Raw genomic sequence first — 22,838 nt, forward strand, 5'->3', positions numbered from 1 at the left:
ACTGAACACCTAAAGTCCCTGATTTCTAGCCACTATGTTTTAGTACCAATTCAACTAGTGTTTTAGCAACTGCTTCAAAAACCCCCACTAGTATAAGTTTTGTTTTTACACTAAGAAAGTAATCACACTCACCAGGAATTTAAAGAATGGAAGCTTCTCAGAGACTGTTTTGGGTATTTGTGGCCCTTGAGCTGGGTTAAACAAAGCTCATAGGGAGTAAAGGGTCCCATTGTGATAGCTGATCTGATGCAGATTGGGTGCCAGTATTACCAGATGAATTCACCAAAGCTTAGAACACCACAAAGCAAAGGCAAAATAGCAATAACAACGCTCCTAAGAAAGTGTCCGTGCGTAGCTACTAAAACCACTTCCTACTCTACCCAGGCCTGGGAGACGAGGCACATTTGTGTAGAAGGCCACCATGTACCAGACTTAAGCATGTATGCTACAGGGGAGAAAGGGCAGGACATGACCAGGAAAAACAGACCTCCTTCTTACATTAGGATCCATCCTCTTAAGAGTTTCTGTTCGATTCACAAGAGTCTTCACTTACAACGTTAGGTCACAGAATTAGGCTTAGTATTGAGAACTCATTTATCAAAATAATATAGAAGTATTTTCCTTCCTAGATACAAAAGATTTTACATGAAAAGTCACCTCTAGATAAAGAGAACAGAAATATTCTATGATAAATTGTTTTATATTTTATGTAACATATCATGAAAACTCCCCAAAGTAGAAAGAATTCCCATTTAGAATCCATTATTTCTCACTCAAGGAGTTTGGCAGAGATTGGTTCAAATGGAGCTCCAGTAATGCCCAATATTATTCTTGGTAGAGTTTGGAATTAAGTTACCTTCCGAGCAGGGTGGCAGTGGTGATACTTTCTTCCCCACTAGTGAAAAGGAAAATCTTATCTGTTTAAATAGTTTACTATTGTGAAAAATCATAGCCATTCTTCTTTTTTGGCAGGGAGGGGAGACACTCATTTCCAGACTAGAACACTGGAAAAATCTTTCCTTTCAGAACTTCTCTAAGAGACAAAATTATTTTTCATTCCATTGTCTTCTTTTTAAAGTTGAGAATTTTTATATTCTGAATGGGAAGATTATATATGTTATACTATGAAAAAAAGAAAAAAACCTTTCCAAGTTAGTTCGGTCCACAGCAACTACTGGCACATCTAATTGGCACACTTAACTACTCTAGAGGGTGTTGTGGACCAAAAGAAGCGGGTGTCATGAGTCTATCCTTTGAGGAAAGTTTAAAAACACACAATCTCATGAAAGCACCACCAAGAAACATTAGCTTGTGTTACCTACATGAGCACCACAAGTTCTGACATGGAGCTGCTCAGTCAATGAAATGAAAACATCTGATTAGACTGAGACGGGCAATACACAGAAAATACACAGAACATGTCAAGGAGCATATTCCTGGTACATAGTGAGTATAAACTATCCAAAGGAGAAGATCTGAGAGTGAAAGGTTTATAGGGAAGTAGGGAAAGAGACTAAAGGTAGGTGACAGAAGTTTCTTGATCATTTAAGAAAAGAATAACAGTTCAGCAAAATGACATTCTTTATCGGAAAAACCCAGGAATCTGAATGTTGATCATACCAATATTAGCATATTGGGACACAGGAAATGTTATGATTCTGATTTTCCTTTTAAGGACTAGAGGACGTGTTATAAATGCAAAGATATTTTTGTTTATATAACTGGGCCTGGAGATGGGGGTGGGTTAGCATTTGGGGTGGAGAGGTGGGGCTGGGGGTGCCCAGGAGAGGAATACACTCACCAAGCTACTTCCCAAGGCCTGCCTGCCCACAGCTCACTACATGAATTCAGGATGGGGTCCCGCTATCCTGAAAACTCATCTTACTCATTCTTGCGCCTCGTATTTAATGCTTCTCTCCGTCGATCCCCATTTCCCATCCTTCATGATCTGGCTAAAGTCCTGTCTTCCCAATAAGCTTTCCCTGAATGTTCTTCTCTGCACTGATTTTACCTTCTGGGAACTCGAGCTCACTAATAATTGATACCACTGGTCTGAGAACAGCACTAAACAAGCCTGCATTGGTCTTGCTTTTATCCTGACCATAAGTTCCTTAAATTCACGTGTTATACTTATTCACCTGTCTCACATGGACAAGGAGAAACCACATCTGATTAGTGCCTTTGAAGGGTTTCGTGTAGGCTCCAATAGGAGACAGAAGTGGTACTTGAGTTTCAATCCAGGATGGTAATGACAACAGGGTCCAGTGAGAATACGACTGTCATAAAGAAGCAGGTGTAGTAACAAGAGGAAACCTTTCCACAACTGTGTGTGTGTGTGTGTGTGTGTGTGTGTGTGTGTGTGTGTGTGTGTGTGTGGTAATGGTGGCAGAAGGCTGTTTGGAAGAGCAATTTGAAGGGCCAACAGATATCAGGAAAGGAAAGCATCTCTCAACTTCCTTATTTGTTTGGCAATGAAAAAGACAGTGGGGAAAGGAAAAATAACCAAATAATAATTGTTTATTTCTCAGATTTTATCTAAAGGACACACACTTTACTGGTTTCTTTTAAACTGGATGATATATGAAGGCTTTAAAAATTAGATTATAATCACTACTTTAGATGTAAATTACATGAAGAATATTAAATACAGGACTTAGAAGCACCTTCTGGAAGGATTTAAAATATGTCTGAATTTCCGGAAAGAAAATCCAGCAGGGTTTTAAATCAAATAAAATATTAAATTAATTAAGCATCATGAATTTTGAGCAGCTCATAAAATATCACTGATCTAGCTCAGATATTGGTATTTCATGGGTACATGAATGAAAATAAGAGCCTTGCTTGCAGATGAAGAATCTCAAATTCAGAACGCAATAACATCCTACGATTTTACAGTCCATTTATATTTCAGTATTTCCACATCCATTGTCTCAGGTTATTTCCCACATCAGTATGTGAGGTAGGATCCTTGTCAGAGAGAGAATGGTGATTTCCTGGCCCAAAGACTCTGAGTTAGGGAATGGCCATTATCTCCACTTCCAGGCCACCATTTACCATTCGACCACACAAAATGCACCCTTTAGATGCTCTGATTCAGCAATGTTGAAATTGAATTATATATTGTAAAAAGTCGTATTTTTAATTTAACTTCAATTTTTTATTATTGACGTAGAGTTGACTTACAATGTTGTGTTAGTTTCTGGTATACAGCAAAGTGATTCACTTATACACATATATATATATTCTTTTTCATATTCTTTTCCATTATAGGTTATTACAAGATATGGAATATAGTTTCCTGTGTTATACAGTAGGTCCTTGTTGTTTACCTATTTTATATATAGTAGTTTGTATCTGCTAATCACCTATATGTGAATCTAAAATGTGATACAAGTGAACTTATTTACAAAACAGAAAGAGACTCACAGACATAGAAGACAAATTTATGGTTACCAAAAGGGAAAGGGGTGGGGAGGAGAGAAAAGTGGTATTAATTTTTTGCTGGACAAACATCACGGACACACAAAGGGTAGAGACAAGGGAATCTGAGAAATTTCATAAATAATGATCTCATTTCTAAAAGACTTCTTCATTGTAACTCTTTTGAGGCTGGTAAACAATTTTAAAAGTAAATTATATAGTCACCCAAGGATAGTGTATCAGAAATATTGGCTTTCTCCTTGTCACCATCAGGGGTTGCTACAGGGAAAAGGTGGTGGTCTCGTCAACCAACCGTAACAAACAAGAAACAGTTTTGCTAGAAGACCCTGTGTGGCCACCCAGTTCTATAGATGCTAAGCAATTGTAGTTTAAAAATAAACCAACCCCTCCAAACCTTTATGAATAAATCCTTACTACTTTTTCACAGTTAAGAAGAACCCAGCCTATGTTGATTTATAACATGATTTAAAATATCAAATCAAAGTTTTGTGTGTGACTTAACCTGGAGAACCCTGCCCAGCTATAACTTCAAAAAAAAAAAAAAAAAAAGGTAACATGTAGGTCAAAGGTCTACTTAACAGAGAACAAGGACTTGCATTAAAAACCAGAATCCCAGCCAACATAAGAATGCTGGAACCTGCTGGGGCCTGTCTGTATTTCCCATGTTTGAGAGCATTTTCTAGCACTTACTTGGCAAGCAGGATGCTATTTGTCCCTCGTGTATTTTCACAGAAGTCCATTTGCTTTCCTTCCCTGGCCTCTTTGCCATGGGCTATGTCCATCATCGGGCGCAATCTATGCGGCAGAAGTCAGTGGAGCTCCCTGGGGAAAAGCCTCTGAAGGCCAGATGGGCTATTTAAAACCAAAGTTTTCCCCTTTTCTTACAAGAAGGCTTTTAAATGACCAAGTTTTCCTTTTTATCTCAGTAATAGTTTTTCTATTTCAAAGACAATTTGCAACTAGGGTAATAAAGACTACAAATCCTTGTTATTTATCTTTCTTCATCTATTTCTCTATATTTTAATAAAAACCAACTCATACCGACAATAATATGGGTATTGATCTCTGATTAATTATTGCTATTACTGGATTTCAAAAGATCTCCATACAATTTTCAACACTTGCCATTTGAAATAACACAAGATACCAAAAGAACCGAAACAAAATATTACTGTTAAAAAATCAACTTAAGCAAAAAAAAAAAAATTCTAGAATGCAAAAAATTCCACAAACTAAAATATAAATGTGAGTAGAATGGGAAAGCAATTAAGAGAAATTGTGAACATCAGTGCAAGCTGCAATAGCTTTTCTCCAATTGTAACTCTCATCTGTCATTTTTATGCCAGAAAGTGCAAATCTCAAAGGCTTTATCAGAGCAGATTATTAAAAAGGTTTAATAAATATTTTCTTAAAACCATATATTTGAAGTTAGGAAAAATACCATTTCTATAGATAATGAAAAAACTTTAACAGTACATTTTGGTAAGCAATTTTGAGGTTCTAAAAAACTAATAAACTGAAAGACTTCAACTCTATATTTGAAAAGCTATAGACAGGCAGACCAACGGAAGTCAGGGTGGTTGTCCTTATTAGATTATTATTGTATGGTTCCCACTTCATAACAAGCCCTAGACCCGCGAGGTGCAGAGAACTGTGGAGCTGTCACCCTTCCGCGTCCCATTAACAAACCTCTGTCCTTGTTTTTTGTCTCTCCTCACTGGTTGGAACGCCAATCTCTTTAACAGAGCAAACAACATTATATACAAAGACGGAGTTCGAATTCGTGTGATTTTCTCCTCTAAAACAGAGCAATAAAACCGAAAGGAAAATAAACGAAGCGGGGTTTCCAGAGCCCTCTGGGTTTCGGGCGTGCGCATCTGTGTAGCCCCTCCCATCTATCGTGGCAAATCCTGACACCTTCTTGCTGCAGAATGACAGGAATGTCCCCACCTCACCGCTTCTCTGGGGCACTAAAACACTCAGAAAGGCATTCCACACAACCACCGCGATTCTGTGATGTCTCCATCCAGCTTCACCTACTAGCGTGAACACAGGGGAAGACTGCTTTGAACAAACTACCATAATAAAGTAACCAAGGATTTTACGATGCTAAATTCCTAATTCGTTTCCCCAAATGAAGAGCACTAGAGTTCTTATGAATCTTAACTTCCAGCTGCCATTGTGACACAGACCTCTCCACTCCCGGCAAAACATTTGTATATTTCAGACATACTACCAAATAAACTGAAAATATGAGAAGAGATGGTCACCCCCTGCAACTGTCGATCAACAGAACTAAGTTATTAGGGAAAGCTGGGTTTGCCTCAAAGCTGAAGCTTAACCAGTTAAGAGACCAGACTTAACCTGAATTACTTTTCGTGTGAAAATTGTTTGCATTTCCTTATCTCAAACAGATTGCTAAACAAAATGTCATTTTCTTCCTATGACTCAGCCTCAAAATTATGAACAGTTTCTTGTTTTCTGTGGTCGATGGTACTCTTAAGTCTATAGTGTACAGGATGGGGGTGGGGGTGGGGGTAAATGAATGAATGGAGATGCCAGCAATAGGTCTGGAACATGTGTTTTTAAGAAATTATAACTAAAAGCTTGATTTCAAGTCAGATGCCTCTTTTACATAAAAGGAGAATAAAATTTGCTTATGACAAGCTTGGCAGATATTCTGTGAAACAGATCAGTGAATCATAGGCTAAAGCAGTTTCTCCTAAGTTTTCTTGCCCTTAGTACATGTACGCACGCACGTGTGCACACACGCACATACACACACACACACAGACATACACATAAACTCACACGCCCCCCACTTCATTCCTGTTGTCAGTGCCCTTTGATTGGCAGCATTGAAAACACTATCTACAGGATCTGCACGGTTGACCCAGGGGTCTCCAGGCACCCTCTGTCCGTCCACACTCCCTCATTCAACTCACTCATTTGCATGTTTGTCAATGGCGTGTGAAGAAAAATCTCACACCATCCAAAACTTCTTCCAGAAACACTGAAGCTGACCCTGGGGAGCATGAAGATGTCAAAAACTAACAGCAAGGATTTCACTTCCTCAGGGTGAACTCTACAGTTGTCCACGAACAGAAACATCTTGTCTTTCTCTGTTAAACTTAAGTTTCTAATCTTTCACTGGATGTACAAAAGAGATCCAATAAAAGCAGAAATAGAATTTTCCAGAATCTTGCAGCAAAGGTAAAAGCAATCAGATTTTCCAGTCCCTGAGGTTTTACTCTGTGGGCTTTTAGTAGTAGTGCATTTAAAAACTAGTGCATTTAAAAATCTGATCCTTGTTTGGCTTAAAACGGCATGTGCCAGATTCACCGAAGCCTGCCACGGACATAAGTGTTGAACATTGGAGCTGGAAGGATCCAGAAGGTTCACCTGGACTAGGTGAGGGCACCAAGGCTGGCCTAGTTCACAAGATTAGGCAGTGCCAAAATGCCCACAAATTACTAGTTAAATCTTTTCCTTAAGTGCCATGAAAATGTGAAAACACAGACAGTGCTTGGAAATGAGCTCTCTACAAAAATTTTTCTACGCTTCACGAGCTGGTATTTTTTTTACTACTTACATAGCTAGCCGTGTAATGCAGTATCTCAGTTACCAAAAGAGCAAATCCACCCTTCAGGAAACATACTACAGGCAACTACATTTCATTGTTTTTGTAGTTTTCTGTAAGCACCTCCCCTATAGGTGCGGTCATTTAAGCGTATAGAAAACATGGAAGGGTCTGACAGTTCTAAACCATTCTCCATTTTGATGTATTCGTCAGCATTTTCAGATTCTTATCGTTCAAAGCCATTGTTCAGGGTCGTTTCAGGGATGAAATGAGATAATATATGTAAAATAATTAGAAAAGTGCTGGGCATATGATAAGTGCACGATAAACAGTAGCTGTTTTTTTTGTGTTATGGGCAGCAGAGTTTTCCATCTCGATACAGCATAGCTTGTCATGTTCCCATCTTCCTCCCTAATCTTGGTTTCTGAACTAAATAATCTGGTGTTTACATGGCTATTACCTCCATTTTCCCCACCAGTTCCTCACACTCAAGTCACACCGTGCCTGCAGGGATTCCTGGGGCGTAAGGACCTGGTTGATACCGCCTTCTTTCCCATCACTGCAGAGCTGAGTTTATTTCTTTGTCCATGGCCCTTCTGTGTTACCCACAGCTCCTGCTTTCCAGCACCCACCACCACTGCTGCCAACATAGCCATTTCTCTCTTCTGATTTTCTTCTTCACGTTCTTGGCTGTTTTCTCGTGTTTCTTCTTTACGTTTGTATCATGTACACAAAGCCTGACCTTTGTTCATAGTGATTCTCCTTCCTTGCCAGCACATGAGTTAGATCTGGCTCTTTTTTTGCTATGCTTATTTGGTTACTGGGTTCTTGGAGCTCTCTTTGCTGGTTATATATATACATATATATGTGTATAGACACATACATAATAGTATATATATTACATTTTTTATATTTGTTTCATATATAGAGATTTTTTTTTTCCTCCTGGGGAATGGGAGAGAAGGAGAATTTAGGTAATGCTTCCTAATCTGGAACTATTTCAGAAGGCTGGATGATGATGATGATGATAATAATAACAATAATAATAATAATCACCCCTCCCCCACCACTACCACATCACTGCCACAATGAACACAGTAGATAAAAATAAGCCTTTGAATGCGTACTACGTGCCAGATGTTGGTCGGAGTGATAAACACGGATAATCTCAATTAAGCCTCACAACACTACCGTGGGAACAGATAATATTATCCCCACATTTGAGACGAAGAAATGGAGACATGAGAAGTCAAGCCCCATGCTGAAGTCCCACGGACAGCAAGGGCAGGACTGTTGGACAGGCAGCCTGACTCTAGAATTTACGCGGTTCGCCAGAGTGCAAGATTTCACTGTACCTTTAGTCCAACCTGCTAAATCTCACAGAACCAAAGAGGTGATCATCAAAAATTTTCCTGAAGTTAATCAGCATAACACCCACTACTGAGTTAGTTTGAGTCATCTGGGTTACTAGAATATTTCTTCTAGTACTGTGAAATCCTAATATTATGAAATCTTAGTAACTAAATCTTTGAATAACTCATCATCATACCTTATATTTAAAAGGTCAAAGGATATTGGAGAAAGCACTAGGTAAAACACTCCCAAATCACTAAAATATATATACTGTCATCCAAGATTCTAAGATCTTTTAACAGATATAGGATTGATATAAGCAAAAATCACTGTTATTCATTAAGGATAATAGAATTTAGAGAATTTTGAAAATAATTTCAGACATTATAGAAAGTCTTATATTAAAAAGAAGTATTGAAAAGACAAAGGTCAATAGACGCCCATGACTGGACACATAAAATCATTTCATCCACTTCATTTTTTACAATGCACTTAATATTTAAGAAATACATATTAATGAGAGTTTACTTATTTACCCACATTTGACCATAAGGAGTTTATAGCATATTACGTATCATTATCCATCATCAGACTGGCAACTTCCAAGTTAATAGCATATTATTCTCTGGCTTGGTGTGTGAAAGTCATATTTTAGATTATTCTGAAAATGAGTGAGGTGCCATTATAGAAATATCCATATGAAATAATACCTCAGTCATGGAAAAAGGGCTCTAAAATCCCATTGGAAAGGCCATTCAACCAGGGGATGCCTAAAAACACAAAAAGTTGTAATGCAACATCCCAGATGCAATGAAACCTATAACTAGAAAAGCAATGCTATATTTGCTATATTTGGTGCTACACATGTCCTTATTTCTGCTTTAAAATAGAGTTTTTTCCACCTCCAAATTAATGTTCTTTTCTCCTCTTTCATTTCCACTCTTCTCTCTACACTGACGCTATGCTTACAACTCTGACAGCTAGTTAGTCCTCTTAGGAACTTTCCGCCACATAAGCTTTTGACCTGCGAGAACAGAAAGATAAAGCTAAGTCAAGGGCAATATTTCTCGAACTCTCTGAGACACACAGCATGCTTCTCTTCTCCTACTCCTTCCCAGGCTGACAATTTAGCAAAATATAATAGTTATGTATGACTAAAAGAATGAGATGAAAAAAGAAAAGACACAGAGTGCACGTCTGATTTCACCACCATAAGATTTACTATGGACGTACCATGGAAGTTTCTAAACACTTAACTCGCAATTTCTGTACTCAGCCCACTGTGGGTGGTAACCGAAGGGCTGCACGTGGGCTCAAGCCCAGGAATCACACGTGTAGTTATCTCTCCTCTCCGGAAGGCACTTCACCTGTTTCATTCTGACCTTTAGGATCCACTTCTCCTTAAAGAGACCGGATGCCCGGAGTAGAACGGAACCGACCATAGTGCCAGATTTTTTTCCCCATAACTCTCCTAAGACTCTGCAATTGCATAATGTATTTGTCTGTTTGTCTACTGTCTCTCTCCTTGACACAAATGAAAGCTTTAGGGGTGAATAGACTTTGTTTGCCTTATGATCCATTTCATTACTAAAGCCTAAGACTATTCGATTCTTTAATGAAGTCTCATCAATTTGTGTTCTTTTTATCCCTTTACCTAACTGATATTCAGCATGTGGAGAAACAGTTCTCTTCCGAGAGCAGCTCTCAAGTTTTGGAATCAAGCACGTGAGTAATATCCTTCTAACACTAAATGCTATCTGTCATAAGGTAATTTTAATTTTGTAGCCATCAAATATATCAAAACTTTATAATCCATGCCTTTTTTATACCAAAGGCAAAACCAAGTATGAAAGGATTAATGAATCTGGTCCCATAAAATTTCAGCTTCCCGTGCAGGAAAAAAAGCTCTTAAAAATGATACACCGGAAATACATCTATAAAACATTACTAAAGTTTAAGAGACGTAATATAAGAAATAATAAGAGAAGACAAACACCACCATGCAAGAAAAGAAAAACTGGTTTATCAGCTCAATTTTCTAAAAATACACATGAAAACAACAATAAAATCTCAGACCTTCCAAAATGACAATTTTTTTTAAAAGTAAAATATTTAATGTGTTCACGCTAATTCACAGCCCTTCCTTGTGGAAATATATAACAAATCCTTAAAAGAGTTGAAAACAGTTGACCTAGCAATTCCACACTTAAGTTTACTCAAAGGAAATAATTAAGCATGCACATAAGATATTCGTGGCATCGCTCTAGATGTCCAATAATAGGGGGGTTAAATAAGATATATCTGTGAAACCATTAAAATGGTGCCATAAAATAGATTTTATTGATGTGAAAAGATGTCTATAACATATCTGTTACTTAAAAGAGCAGGTTGCTATGTCTACCAGTGGATGAATGGATAAAGAAGATGTGGTATTCACACACAATGGAATACTACTCAGCCATAAGAAAAGAAAGAAATTTTGTCATTTGCAGCAACAAGGATGGATTTGGAGGGTATTATGCTAAGTGAAAAAAGTCAGACAAAGGTGGACAAATATTGTATCATATCACTTATATGTGGAATCCAGAAAATAAAACGAATATAACAAAAAAGAAACAGACTCACAGATACAGAGAACAAACTAGTGGTTACCAGTGGGGAGAGGAAAGCGGGGAGGGACAAGAGAGAGGGAGGGGATTAAGGGGTACAAACTATTATGTATAAAATAAATGAGCTACAAGTTATGTACTGTACAACACAGGGAATATAGCCAGTATTTTGTAGTAACTATAAACGAAATATAACCTTTAAAAATTGTGAATCACTATGTTGTACTTCTCTAACTTACGTAATATTGTACATCAACTACACTTCAATAAATAAACAAACAAATAAAATTTTTTTTAAATAGCAGGTATTTAATTCTACTATAGCTTGGCACTATTGAAAAGATGCATATCATTTGTTAAACTGATTAGTGGTAAAAACAAAATATTAGGAGAATGTTTAAGTTATGCGAGAACAATTTTCAAGTATTTTAGACACATTTGCATGATAATAATCTGCTAATTACAGTAATGCCTACTCTTGAAACAGCTCTGACAACGTAAACTTTCAGCTGTCATCCATATGACTTGCACTTACATTATGTTCTGTCTATAGTTTCAAAATCAGAACCAGGGATGGGTCCTTAGAAGCAATAGCTTGAAGATGCATTGAGTGGCTGTCAATTTGATCTCCTGGTCTTTGGCAGATCATTTAGTCAACACCTATCACATGCTCTATTTCCAGAGCCGTGATAATGAAAATGAAGAAAACATACCCCTTTGAGACAGGTTGATTGGCCACACCAAGTGCCAGGGTTTTTAGCATATATCACACTACAACCTCTTACATCATTGACTTTGCTTTTTTTTTTTCACTCTTTTTTTTAGTTGATAGAAGCAAAGGCAGAAAACTTCAACGACACAAAGAATTTTAGAGCTTTTTGTAAAAGAACCTGAGTGATCATCCAGTCTAACCCCTGGCTGTTATAAATATGGAAATTTAGGCCTGGAGAGCAGGGAAGGAAAGAGCCAAACTAGAACCAGGAATCTTGCCTCCAAGCCCAGCCCACTTTCACCATCATCCACTACTTACACAGAATATCAGGTTCCACTTTAGAAAGTAATGATTGTCCCACAGGATTAATGAAAAGAGCAATGCCAGTATGTATACAGACCTTGCATCTGGTAGCTATACGGTGCCTGTCCAGGTTGAGGGGTCCCAAAGCTTGTACCATAGCTGAGAAATCCTGTCTGTCCAGGTGACTGAGACTGTGACAATCCACCTTCAGTCTTGATGCCTGCCCACAATGCACCTAAATCAGTTAGTGATAGCTTATCTATCTGTTCATTTTCAAAAGCTGGTCCATATACAAAAACACTCCCACAACTATCCAATTACACACGCTTCCCCCCCAGTGTTATCTCAATAACCAAGGCCATATATGCTTAGAGTGAAATACTCTTCACTATAACTTCAATTAAAAAGAATAAAACCAGGATTATTACAGATTTCCATGCCTATCCGCACTATTCTTTTTTGTTGTTTTCCTGAATTCCATTTTCCATAAAATTTAACTCCAGTGACATCATTTCTATAATTAGTTGTATTGCTTTACAAGATTTTAAGATCATCTTTACAGTCCAGAAATGGCCATAATTAAACTTGAACTAAATTATCCTAAATGTTGTTGCATTGATGAACATCAGAATCAAAATATTTTTTCTAAAAAGTGATTAATTAGAGTCTCTAGCCTCGTAACATTAAAAATATTTTTTTTCTTTACTCTTTCTATCACAAAGCTGATTTTAGTACACAACGCATTTTGAGGTCAGAGGTAGCAATATTGGGCATAGAACTAAGCAACACAGGGGGAAACCTTCTCCCAGATATCCAGATCCTACCAGGCAGTAAGCACAAGAGAAGCAGAATAATAAAGAACTCAATCCTGTAGAACAGCATAGTGCTTTATAAACAACACAGAGAAATTGACATGTAGTTCTTTTTGTCCCTTATAGTTTCAGGTTTTTATTCAAATATAATTGTTTTAAGTGTAACATAAAGTACACTTTCTTTTCATCACATCATAATATAAAAATAGTGTATTTGTGGCCCCCCCAATACTTCCCAAAGTGCCAGGCTGACATCCTAATTTCAGGACTTGGGTTTGGCGGTATCGTTGTACACGGCTCAGCCCTGGATCATAATTAAAGACAGTCATGAAAGTTAACAACTGTCCTTAATTCCCACAGAGGTAGGGGATGAAAATTTCTGCCAAGGGAATTCACATTTTGGAATAACTTGACTTTGCACTTAAGATAAATAATATCTTTGGGATCTAGAATACACAGTAGTCTCACTGTTTATTTCCATTTTAGGGGAATTTCATCAGTAGAATGAAGTTAGGTAACTTTCCTAAGGCAGTGGAAGAATCTGACTCTTGGCGAAGAGAGCCTACTCTAATTCCTGAAGTATCTCTAAGTAACCTCATAATGGCCTTACATTTCAGTTTAGCATTTTAAAACAATGTGACTTTCCCTTTACAGGCAATCCCAAACCAATGAATAACCCACACTTATAAATGGTCCCTGGAAAAACAAGTGTCCAAGACAGGTGGTTAGATGGCTCTAGAAAACTCCCTTCCCTTTCATGGTGTCACAATAGGGATTTTCCCCCTTCTCTCTCCATTTGATGCTATAATGATCTGCTTTCAGTCTTCACCCGTGCCACCTCTGTTTTTAGCCTGGAGGCTCAGGATGGGAATCTTTGTGATAAGAACAGGTAAGGAAAAGCAGGAAGAGGTAGAAAACACCCATAGCCACACCTACGTCCATAGCTTCTATCCACAAGCTGTCAAACTCATCTCACTGGTCAACTCCACACAGATCCAGTGAAGAATGGCATGACCTCTTCCTCCTCACCGACCCCTTGCTCTTACTATGAAAAGATTTGCCTGTCTTTTCTTACTGGGTCTAAGTGAAAAGTCAGGGGACACAAGTCCTTGGAGAAGGTCTTCTAGAACTATCAGGACCTTAACTATCAGCAGTTAAAACCCCTAAACGATGCGCTCTTCCTTCAGAACAAGCAATGGGGAGAGGGCTGCCATAGTTTTCCATGCACTGGCCCAAGAAAAAGAGAATGGCTGGTCAGAAGCACAGGGGCATCTCCTTGTCCTCAAGGTACAAAAAGAGAAGAAAGGAGGTGATCAGAAAAATGCTAAGGACTGAGAATTATTCCCAGGAGATTTATAAGCATGGAAGGTCCTGGGATCAGAGCCCTTTACACTGTGACTCACTCTCACCACCTCCCCGATCCCCACCTACCACATGAAAATCCCCGTCTTCATCTTACTAGTTCTGAGCCTAACCTCTGCTCATCTCACTCTACTGGAACAACTATTTCAGACAACAGGGCCATCTGTTGATGGTTTAGAACTAGAGAAGTCCTTACCCCGCAGCCCAGAAACTGGCAAAGGGCCCTTCCATGACTGAATGGGGAAGAGAAATTAAAACAAGAGAGTTGTGTGAGTGGCAGCCAAGGCAGTAGCAGGAATGGTACCTTCCCCTGGCAGCACTGATAGGTCTACAGTACTTGAGTATTGTTTGTACTGGAAAATACATTTCTACTTCAAATAATCAGCTTACAAATAAATTTTGAGAATATAAATTGGGGACTGCCTTAACTCACATTATAGAATTGAAGTTACGCAATTCCAATCATAGAATCTTTTTCCTCTTTTAGCATAAGAATAGTTTAAAAGTAAATTACAGACAAATTTGATCTATATTTAACATTATTTTGAGAAACGTGACTAAAAGTCATGGAAATGAAAGATAATTCTAGAAAGTCCATTTTATGGCTGTTTTTAAAGTCTGGTTGAAAAACACCTCCCTAGATCATATTCAGTTGTGATCTTTTTAAAATAAAACTATGAAAGTTGAAGTCATACATAATTTAGATTTTAATTTCTATATATTTTATAAGAAATTTATATATGGCCAATTTGATTTGGGGTAAAGACAGAACAAAAAAGCAAAAAATAATTTACCTTCTAATGATTAATGAAATGCTTAAAGAAGAATATTATTTCTTTCAATATACTGAGAAAAGATTATTATGAAATAACAATAGCAGCAGAAGCATAATTAGAATATTGATCACAAAATACTCCACCAGTCTTTTCTATCAGTCTTGCTTCCAAACTTTCATGTATTTGTTTCTGGATCACTAGGTTTTATTTATTTCTTAATAAAATGCCAATAATCCATACTTTTCTCTTCCAACAAGTTGCAGTTTGTTTAAAATTACAACTACCATTCAATGGAAGTGAAGGTATTCTGGAATCCTAAGCTTTTTAAAAATTAAACTTTGAGGTTTGGCTGGATTTATTTTTAATTTACAGGTATTGACCCTGTAACAATTGAGTTAAATTACACCAAGATAAAGATAATCTCCAGGTGGGAAGGAACAAATAGGGATGTGAGCTTTAAATGTTTCCTGATTGGCCTCTTTAAAGTGCAGCCCAAGCCATGATATAGATCACTTTTCCTAATGGTTGATAATGCTGAAATTTGAGACTACTACCCCCCCCCTTCAAGTTTAGAGCCAGGGTTTGTTGAATTCTGCTTGTACTTCTCTAATCATAGCTCAGCATCTGATAAATAGGAAATGAATCTTCACCCCAAAAGACTTCATTCACAGAAGTTTTATCAGAAATATGCACCAAAATACTTTGGATTCCAGAGCCAAGTGCTCAAGTGGCAAATTAAGAATTGAGATATAAATGGAAAGAAAAAAAATACAAAACCAAAACGAGAGGAAGAGGGCACATGAACCCATGGTATTTGCCACCTCTGACCTCAAGATAAGTAACTACCAGTTCTTACAATGCTCATTAGAAACGATCATTTTAAGAATTTAGACACAAAATGTGACCACCCTTTCTCAAGTGGCCCAAGAGGACCGTCTTTAAGTACCACTCCTGTGAAACTTTCACATGTACAGGTGTGCCCACTAGGCGACGTCACTGCTAAAGCCGAGGGATTACTCACCATAGGAGGAAATTCCATAGGGCTGTCCCGGCTGTGGGTACGTGGCATAGGCTGTAGCTTGTTGCATTCCTGTGGTAAACTGTGTTTGCCCATATGCAGCCATAGTTTGTGAGGAAGGGGTAGGGAGAATATGTGGGTATGGTCTGCTATTTGTCAGAAATGACAGAAAATAGAAAGCCCATGCATTAGATGGAAACATGCAAGGTAACTGATTAACAACCAAATCACAAATTCCAGTTAAAGATTGTTTCTTAATGTATAACTTTCAAGTGTAATACACAAAGAACCAAAATACTACAGTGTCCCTCCTAGGTGAGGCTCCAAATAAATTTGTGTAAATACATTTAAGTCTCTATGAAACACACTTTAGTTTAAATTAAGATGTAACATGTGGGCACCAGACATGACTCGAAATAAGGTAAAAGACTACTCGGAAAAGTTATTTATTGATTAAGAGAAAATATATCTTACTTGGAAGGATAAATCTGTGGTGGGGAGAATTGGTGAGACGGTCTTGGGCTGAAGCTACTGCTCCCAATGGCTGGAAAAAGAAAAATAATGCACAATAATCCAAGCAAAATACAAAATATGTATATAGCATTGATATAGTTTCAACTGTAGGTTGGCCACATGAAACCGTACACCTTTTGGACCCGCAGAAATGGCAATTTCATAAGTCAACCTAATAGAAAGTTAAACTATATTAAGGAACCTATAGGAACTGATCAAGTGATTCGAATTTTAAATCAACTCTTAGAAAACACAGTCACAATATTCTTAAATACCTGTCAGTGATGGCTTTTACAGTGGCAATACTTTAAGAGCGCAGGGAGTCCTGGCCACTGGTTGGAACGACCGCGCTGAAAGGGGAGGGATGAACTTGAATTACAGGGCTGGGCGGGACCGGAAGGTCCTCTGGTCTACTGTTTGTGTTCAAGGGGACACACACCCCTGAGACTGTGTTACTGAGAAATGCAGTCTAATCTCCTCTCAGGGCAGTAGAAATAGGAGAGATCCTCATTTGCCTGCATTGATTCAGCAATTTTTTTAAATAAAAATGCATTCCTATAACCATCTAAAATTTCTCAAGTTGCAAACTAAGCCTGTTTTTTCTTGCATGGAGATGGATATTCCTTTGCCTTTCAGATATACGTGCTCCACTTCAGCGTTCAAGTCACAAAGGTTTTTTTTTTAAAGAGATTATTTAAGCATTCAAGCAGAATTTCATTTCTTTTTAATCACATATACTTGATTCAGTAAGTCTCAGAAATGCACGAAACTCTTCTATCAAATATTCTTTTACAATCATTCTGAACTAAAGAAGCAAAAAAAAAATGTGTTTTTTTTTTTTTTTACTAACACGAGACCTTAAAATGGTGATTCTCAGCTTCTTTCATTGCTAATATGGGCCATCTATTTGTGTACATAAATATCTACACACATTTACATATATACACATTGACATAAATATATACATATATATATGTATTTCCCCTTTTCCCTTCAAAGTCATCCTATGCTTTTCCTGGCTAAGATGCATATGCTTTGGCTACAATTATTATAAGATGTATATGTTTATTTTCTTCTACTAATAATCACTGCCTGCAGAGGCTCTATTATTTATTCATTATATTCTACATTAAAACCCTTCATAAGCTTCCATGAACTCCAGGTTTTATACATTTTCATGATATCACATCAGTACAGTTATGTTTCTCAAATGTAACTTTCTAGCTTGTGTTTGGGAAAACAGTGGTGGATTTGGCTTAGAAATCTCAAAACCTATGACTAATCCTTTCCTGGTAAAGCAAATAGGCCTAACCCAGTGACAAGAGAATAGATGAAGGTCAGCAGTACTCATGCGACCTGCCAGACTTCAACCCTCTGGCTGTTGGTCTGGCAGAGATGGAGGCCATATTAATGAGAGAAGGCAGGCCAGCTTGGCTGGTGTCCCCCATCTCTTGGCACATGTTGGGTCACTACTCTGTTCCAGACACTGCACTCCATGCTGCAGATGCAAACATGCAAAGACAAGTCCTCTCTGTCGCACGTGGGGAGGCCAACACACAAATAGCCACGGGAGGATTAAATACAATTTATAGAAGGGAGAGAATGCCTGGACCGCAAGCACTGCCACTTGCCCAGGTCACCTGCGATTACAGCCTTTCTACTCCCCTCTTCTAGGCCTGGAAAGAGACCAAGGGCAGAGAAGATTTATCCAGCAGAGCTGCTGGAGAGGTAATATCTTCCCTGGATCACCAAAGCTAGAAAGAAGTTTTTAAAAAATGAAACCACAACACAGATATGTACTACCACACAAAAAACCCCAAAGCCATCTGAGGATGGAAGTCGTAGAAATCCCTTTTATTCTTTTCTAGCTCTATCCCTGTGTTTTTCAAATTTGGGGTCACGACCCATGAAAAGATTGTAAATTCAACTTCATAGGTTCTGCTCAGCAATTTTTTATAAACAAATAGAATAACAGAATAGAAGATATCGGGGTGATTATACAGCATAAGGTAGGTTCCGTGAAGCTCTGATTTAGATTATATGCATCGTACATGTGTGTACACGTGAAGAAAGATTTGGGAGGTTGCAGAGTGTGGTAATACAAACATAGGTTCTGGAATTAGAATTTAATTTCAGCTCAGATTCAAGATCCAACTCTTCTACGCGGTCTTGGTCAAGTTATTTGATCCCTCGAAGCCTTGACACGTTCTCATGTAAAATGATGGCAGTAATACTACCTACACCTCATAGGATGGTTGTGAGGACTAAATGAAGTAATGACATAAAGCAAATAATACTGTGTTTTTGTGTAAGAAATGTTTAACATCTCAGATTCCCAAATTCCCACTATCTTTGCCCCCACATCTGCCCTTTTTCTGTATTTTTAATTCTACTCAATGGACAGCATCACCATCTATCCAGCAAAATGCTTAAAAACAGGATTCTTTATCCCCATTTTATATATGGGGCTAGATATTAAGTAACATGTCCAAGCAAATAAATAGGAAAGCTGGCATTTGAACCCACATCTGCCCACTCTTCCCACCAAAACATACTATCCCCTGACCCCCCTTCATAGAAACTAGAAACCTCAGAATCATCTCATTTTTTTTCTCCCTCTGTGACTCTCAAGTCACCCATCTCCAATTCAGAAACACCCATTCAGCTGTCCTGCATTCTCCATCCCTACCCTCCTGTTCCGGGGCGGGTCCTCATTATGTCTCACCTTGACTAGAGAAACAGCCATCTAGCTACTCACCCTGCATTCCACCCACTGCCCTGTGACTCTCACTTCTGCCACCACATTGATCTTCCTTACGCGGAAACTTCTTCACGTCCATTCTCCAGCTTACAATCTCTCACCTGCACTTATACTATCCCTAGAAAATAATTCCAAATTCCTTGGCAGATTATATAAAGATATTCAAGCATCCACCCTCCTGTGGGTTTAGAGTTACATAGCATCCCTGGACTTGAGGACTGCCCGTGCATGCCATGCATTTTCCTGTCTGTCTTGGTTGGTCTTCATGTCAGAGCCTACTGCCATGTTAATACTCTTCTTTCCTCCGCCTGTCAAACACTCTTCCACTGGGACTAAAACACCATTTTCTCTTTAGGATAATATCTTCTTTCTCTGTACTTTTTGGAACGTTGTAAACACTGGCAAAGTTGCACTCACCACACTACATGATGGTTAGTTTATGTAGTGTATAGATGTTAGTTTCCTCTGGTACCCGTGAGCTTCCAGGGCCAAGGACCTCCTACTCTCCTTTGTTTCCTAAGCACCTGGTAGGGCCTGGCATGTGGTAGGTAATCAATAAATAACATTTGTTTAATGAGACTGTGAGGTTTAGGTCATAAGCAAAGTAGATATTTTTAAACCATAATAACTTGAAAGATGGTTAAATTATTTTAAGTTATTTATAAACACACAACAATAAACCTGATCTTTGGCAATATAAATGGGTCAGTAGTTTTCCTTATTAAATAGATGTGAATAAGAACCCATGGTGCTGCCCGAGTATGTTGCTGCTACTTACCTGTGTGCACGTAAAATGATTGACTATGTAATGCCATGTAAACAGCCGTACCCTTAGGGCTTTCTCTAAATTCAAACCCCTGTGATCTCTGTGTAGCCTAAAGTCAAGAATCTTCCACCTTTTACCTCAAGTACTTTTTTCCTTAATTGCCTAAAACACTTTAAACTTTTTAATAATAATCTAAGAATTCAGATTATTTTTAATTTCATGAGACCAGAATAACCTAAGGCAAAAAGAATGCTCCCAGGCCATTTACCTAGGTAAATAAATTGGTACTCTTGCCATTAGTAAACTCCAAAGGCCACAAGGCAGAGCCCTGGGGATGTAGGGACAACAGGTCCTTCTCTGTTTTAGCATACTTGTTTCCTATCATTGCATTCTTTCTCCTACCTCTCACATGTAAGTTAAAGAAGCTCCCCAAATCTTACTGCAGGAAGGGAGAGGAGAAGGACCCAAGGTGAATTAATATTCACAAGCTAGAGAATCCACTGAGAAAGTTGATAGAAATCTGAAAATTAGGAAGTCCTCAGTTCACGGCTCCCCTGGGCTCCCATCTCGTCCATGTCAACATCATTCAGCTGGACAAACAGGTCAAAAGCCTAAAAGTTAAGTCTTGATTCTTCTCCTTTCCTCATACCCTTTTATCCTAAGTCCAGTCAGCTCTCCCTTCCAAATATAGGCTAAAAGTGACAACTTCTCACTCTCTCTTGTCTGCCACTCTGTTCCAGTCACCAACGTTGGCCGTGGCCATCAGAGAGAGCAGCCAGGACACCGCCCCCTGACCTCACCTTCCCTCCCTCTCCCTCCTCTCCTCTCCCAGATAGGACACTGGCACACTGCCTCCTGCTTCAGTGGTTCCTCCAGGAAACACGTGGGCTAACACAGTCCTCTTCTTCTGCACCAGGAAATGCTGGTCTCCCTGCTTCTCCTTACCTTCTTCCCACCCTTCTCCCAAAGAGAATTTTCCACATGACAAACAGTGATCTCTTAAAAACATAAATTAGGTCATCATGTCAAACCCCTCCTTGCCCTCAACTCCAAACCCTGTTATCCTGTTTCATTTTGATTAACCCAAACTTATTCCCTCACTTCACTAAGACCTCTGCTCAGATGCCCTTTCCTTAGAGAAGCCTTCCTTCTAAAAGAGACTCTCACCCACTCTTCACCATAGTCTTTGATCTGCTTTCGTTTTCTTCAGAGCACTTTTCACTGCCTGTTTACTTATATTACCACTTACCTATTTATCATTTCTCTCTCCCACAAGAATGAAAGCTCCATGACAGCAGGGACCTGTCTACTTTTTCATCTCTATATTCCCACTGTCTAGAACATTGCCTGGCACATAGTAGGTGCTCAATACAGAATTGTTGAATGAATGAATCAGATCCCAAAAGGTAGATCTTTTCATGAACAATTACGAAAACAAAGAAATCATATTTGTCAGATGTGATTTTTTTTCTCCTCTAGAAATTTCCGATTTTCAAATACCCCCAGACATCAATGTTGAATGAATCCATATCAATTGGCATTTTATTTAACAAGTGAATAACAAATTTGGGCTTTGTGGAAGTGGAAGCAGCAGCAGGCAAAGACATTTTGTAATCCCTCAAAGCACGTTATTTTCAACCCCAATTGTTCTTAACATTTTAATCATTAAAATATTGCTTTTCATTCATCAATAGTAAATGAGCAGAACGTCACTGTATTTTAAAAACACAATAAACCACCTTGCATTTTTCAATTCAGCCACATGCCTTGGAAAATCAACCTCTCTCCTCCAGTCTCCCCACACCAGGATACCTGGCGATTTCCCTGGAGAAGAGTGAGCCTCACTGCCTCCTTAATGCTTTAAGATGCTAGGGTTCCTTGAAGGACAAAGGTGGAAACAGCTATTACCAGTGTCAGGATGACTCCATATCTTCTTTATCCTTGCTGTCTATTTCCTTAAGATACCCAGAATATTAGGGATGTGAATTTTTAAGCTATCATAGAGAAGGAAGGTAGGCATAGTGACCACAGAGGTAAAGACCATCTTGGAGTTAATTCTTGGAGATTGCTTTCTCCAGCCTCCTCTTCCTCTTATAAACCCTAAGTCCTATTCACAGCCACTCCAGCATGCCTTTCACATCTTTACTCATGAAAGGTAGGGGGAGAGAAGGAGATGCGGGGGAAGGGGGGTGGAAGAGGAGGGGGAAGGAGAAAGAGGAGAAAAAGAAAGAGGAGAGAAGGGAAGAGAAAAAGTAAAAGACAACAGTAAATGACGGTCCATCCCCATGGTGCTCTGTGCCTCCTATGCCTTGACCCAGTTCCCCAGGTCACCTGATCCTTTCCTCTGGTTCCAACACAGACCATCAATCTATGGCAAATGAGATTCTCTACAGCTTCAGTCTCTTCACCAAACTATTCCCCCACCTTCCGCTAAGCCCTCCTCCAAGGCCCTTACTTCTCCTGCGTATCTTTTCCCAGTAGAGGCTGCTCATTCTCTCAGATTCCAGAATAACAAAGACCTAAAAATACATCCTCCTTGTTGTTTCTTCCAAATCATTGTTTTTCTGCTCTCCCATGAAACCCTCCCTTCTCTGAGGTTCCTGACAACTCTGTAACACTTCCATGAATGACCCACCTCCTAAGCACTGCCTTGCATTTATCAAAAACTTTAGTATTTGACTGTGTCCCCTGACACATCCCAACATCATCTTGGGTCCTGCATCCAGCGCTTTTCTCATTTCTGTCTTGGCCTCAACTCTGGCCTTCTACGTCAACCATCAAGCTCAAGACCACATCCTGGACCTCTTCCTCCATTCCAGTCTTAAACCACAA

At 38.8% G+C, this 22,838-nt stretch overlaps 1 protein-coding gene across 2 annotated transcripts in view; it reads right to left on the minus strand.

Annotated features, from left to right (window-relative positions):
• EYA1 (EYA transcriptional coactivator and phosphatase 1) overlaps positions 1–22,838 on the minus strand; it is a 159,009-nt gene that overhangs the window by 103,226 nt on the left and 32,945 nt on the right. Inside the window, exons 5-7 of one of the 2 annotated variants that reach the window (XM_068525357.1) lie at positions 16,441–16,510; positions 15,970–16,115; positions 12,096–12,218 (exon numbers count right to left, since the gene is read on the minus strand). In XM_068525357.1, coding sequence (XP_068381458.1) covers positions 12,096–12,218; positions 15,970–16,115; positions 16,441–16,510 — 339 coding nt within the window. Of the gene's footprint in view, positions 1–12,095; positions 12,234–15,969; positions 16,116–16,440; positions 16,511–22,838 lie in introns of both variants that reach the window. The other variant, XM_068525356.1, reaches the window with a different exon arrangement.

The sequence above is a fragment of the Eschrichtius robustus genome, chromosome 17 (genome assembly GCF_028021215.1).
Source record: "Eschrichtius robustus isolate mEscRob2 chromosome 17, mEscRob2.pri, whole genome shotgun sequence".
Lineage (NCBI taxonomy): Eukaryota > Metazoa > Chordata > Mammalia > Artiodactyla > Eschrichtiidae > Eschrichtius > Eschrichtius robustus.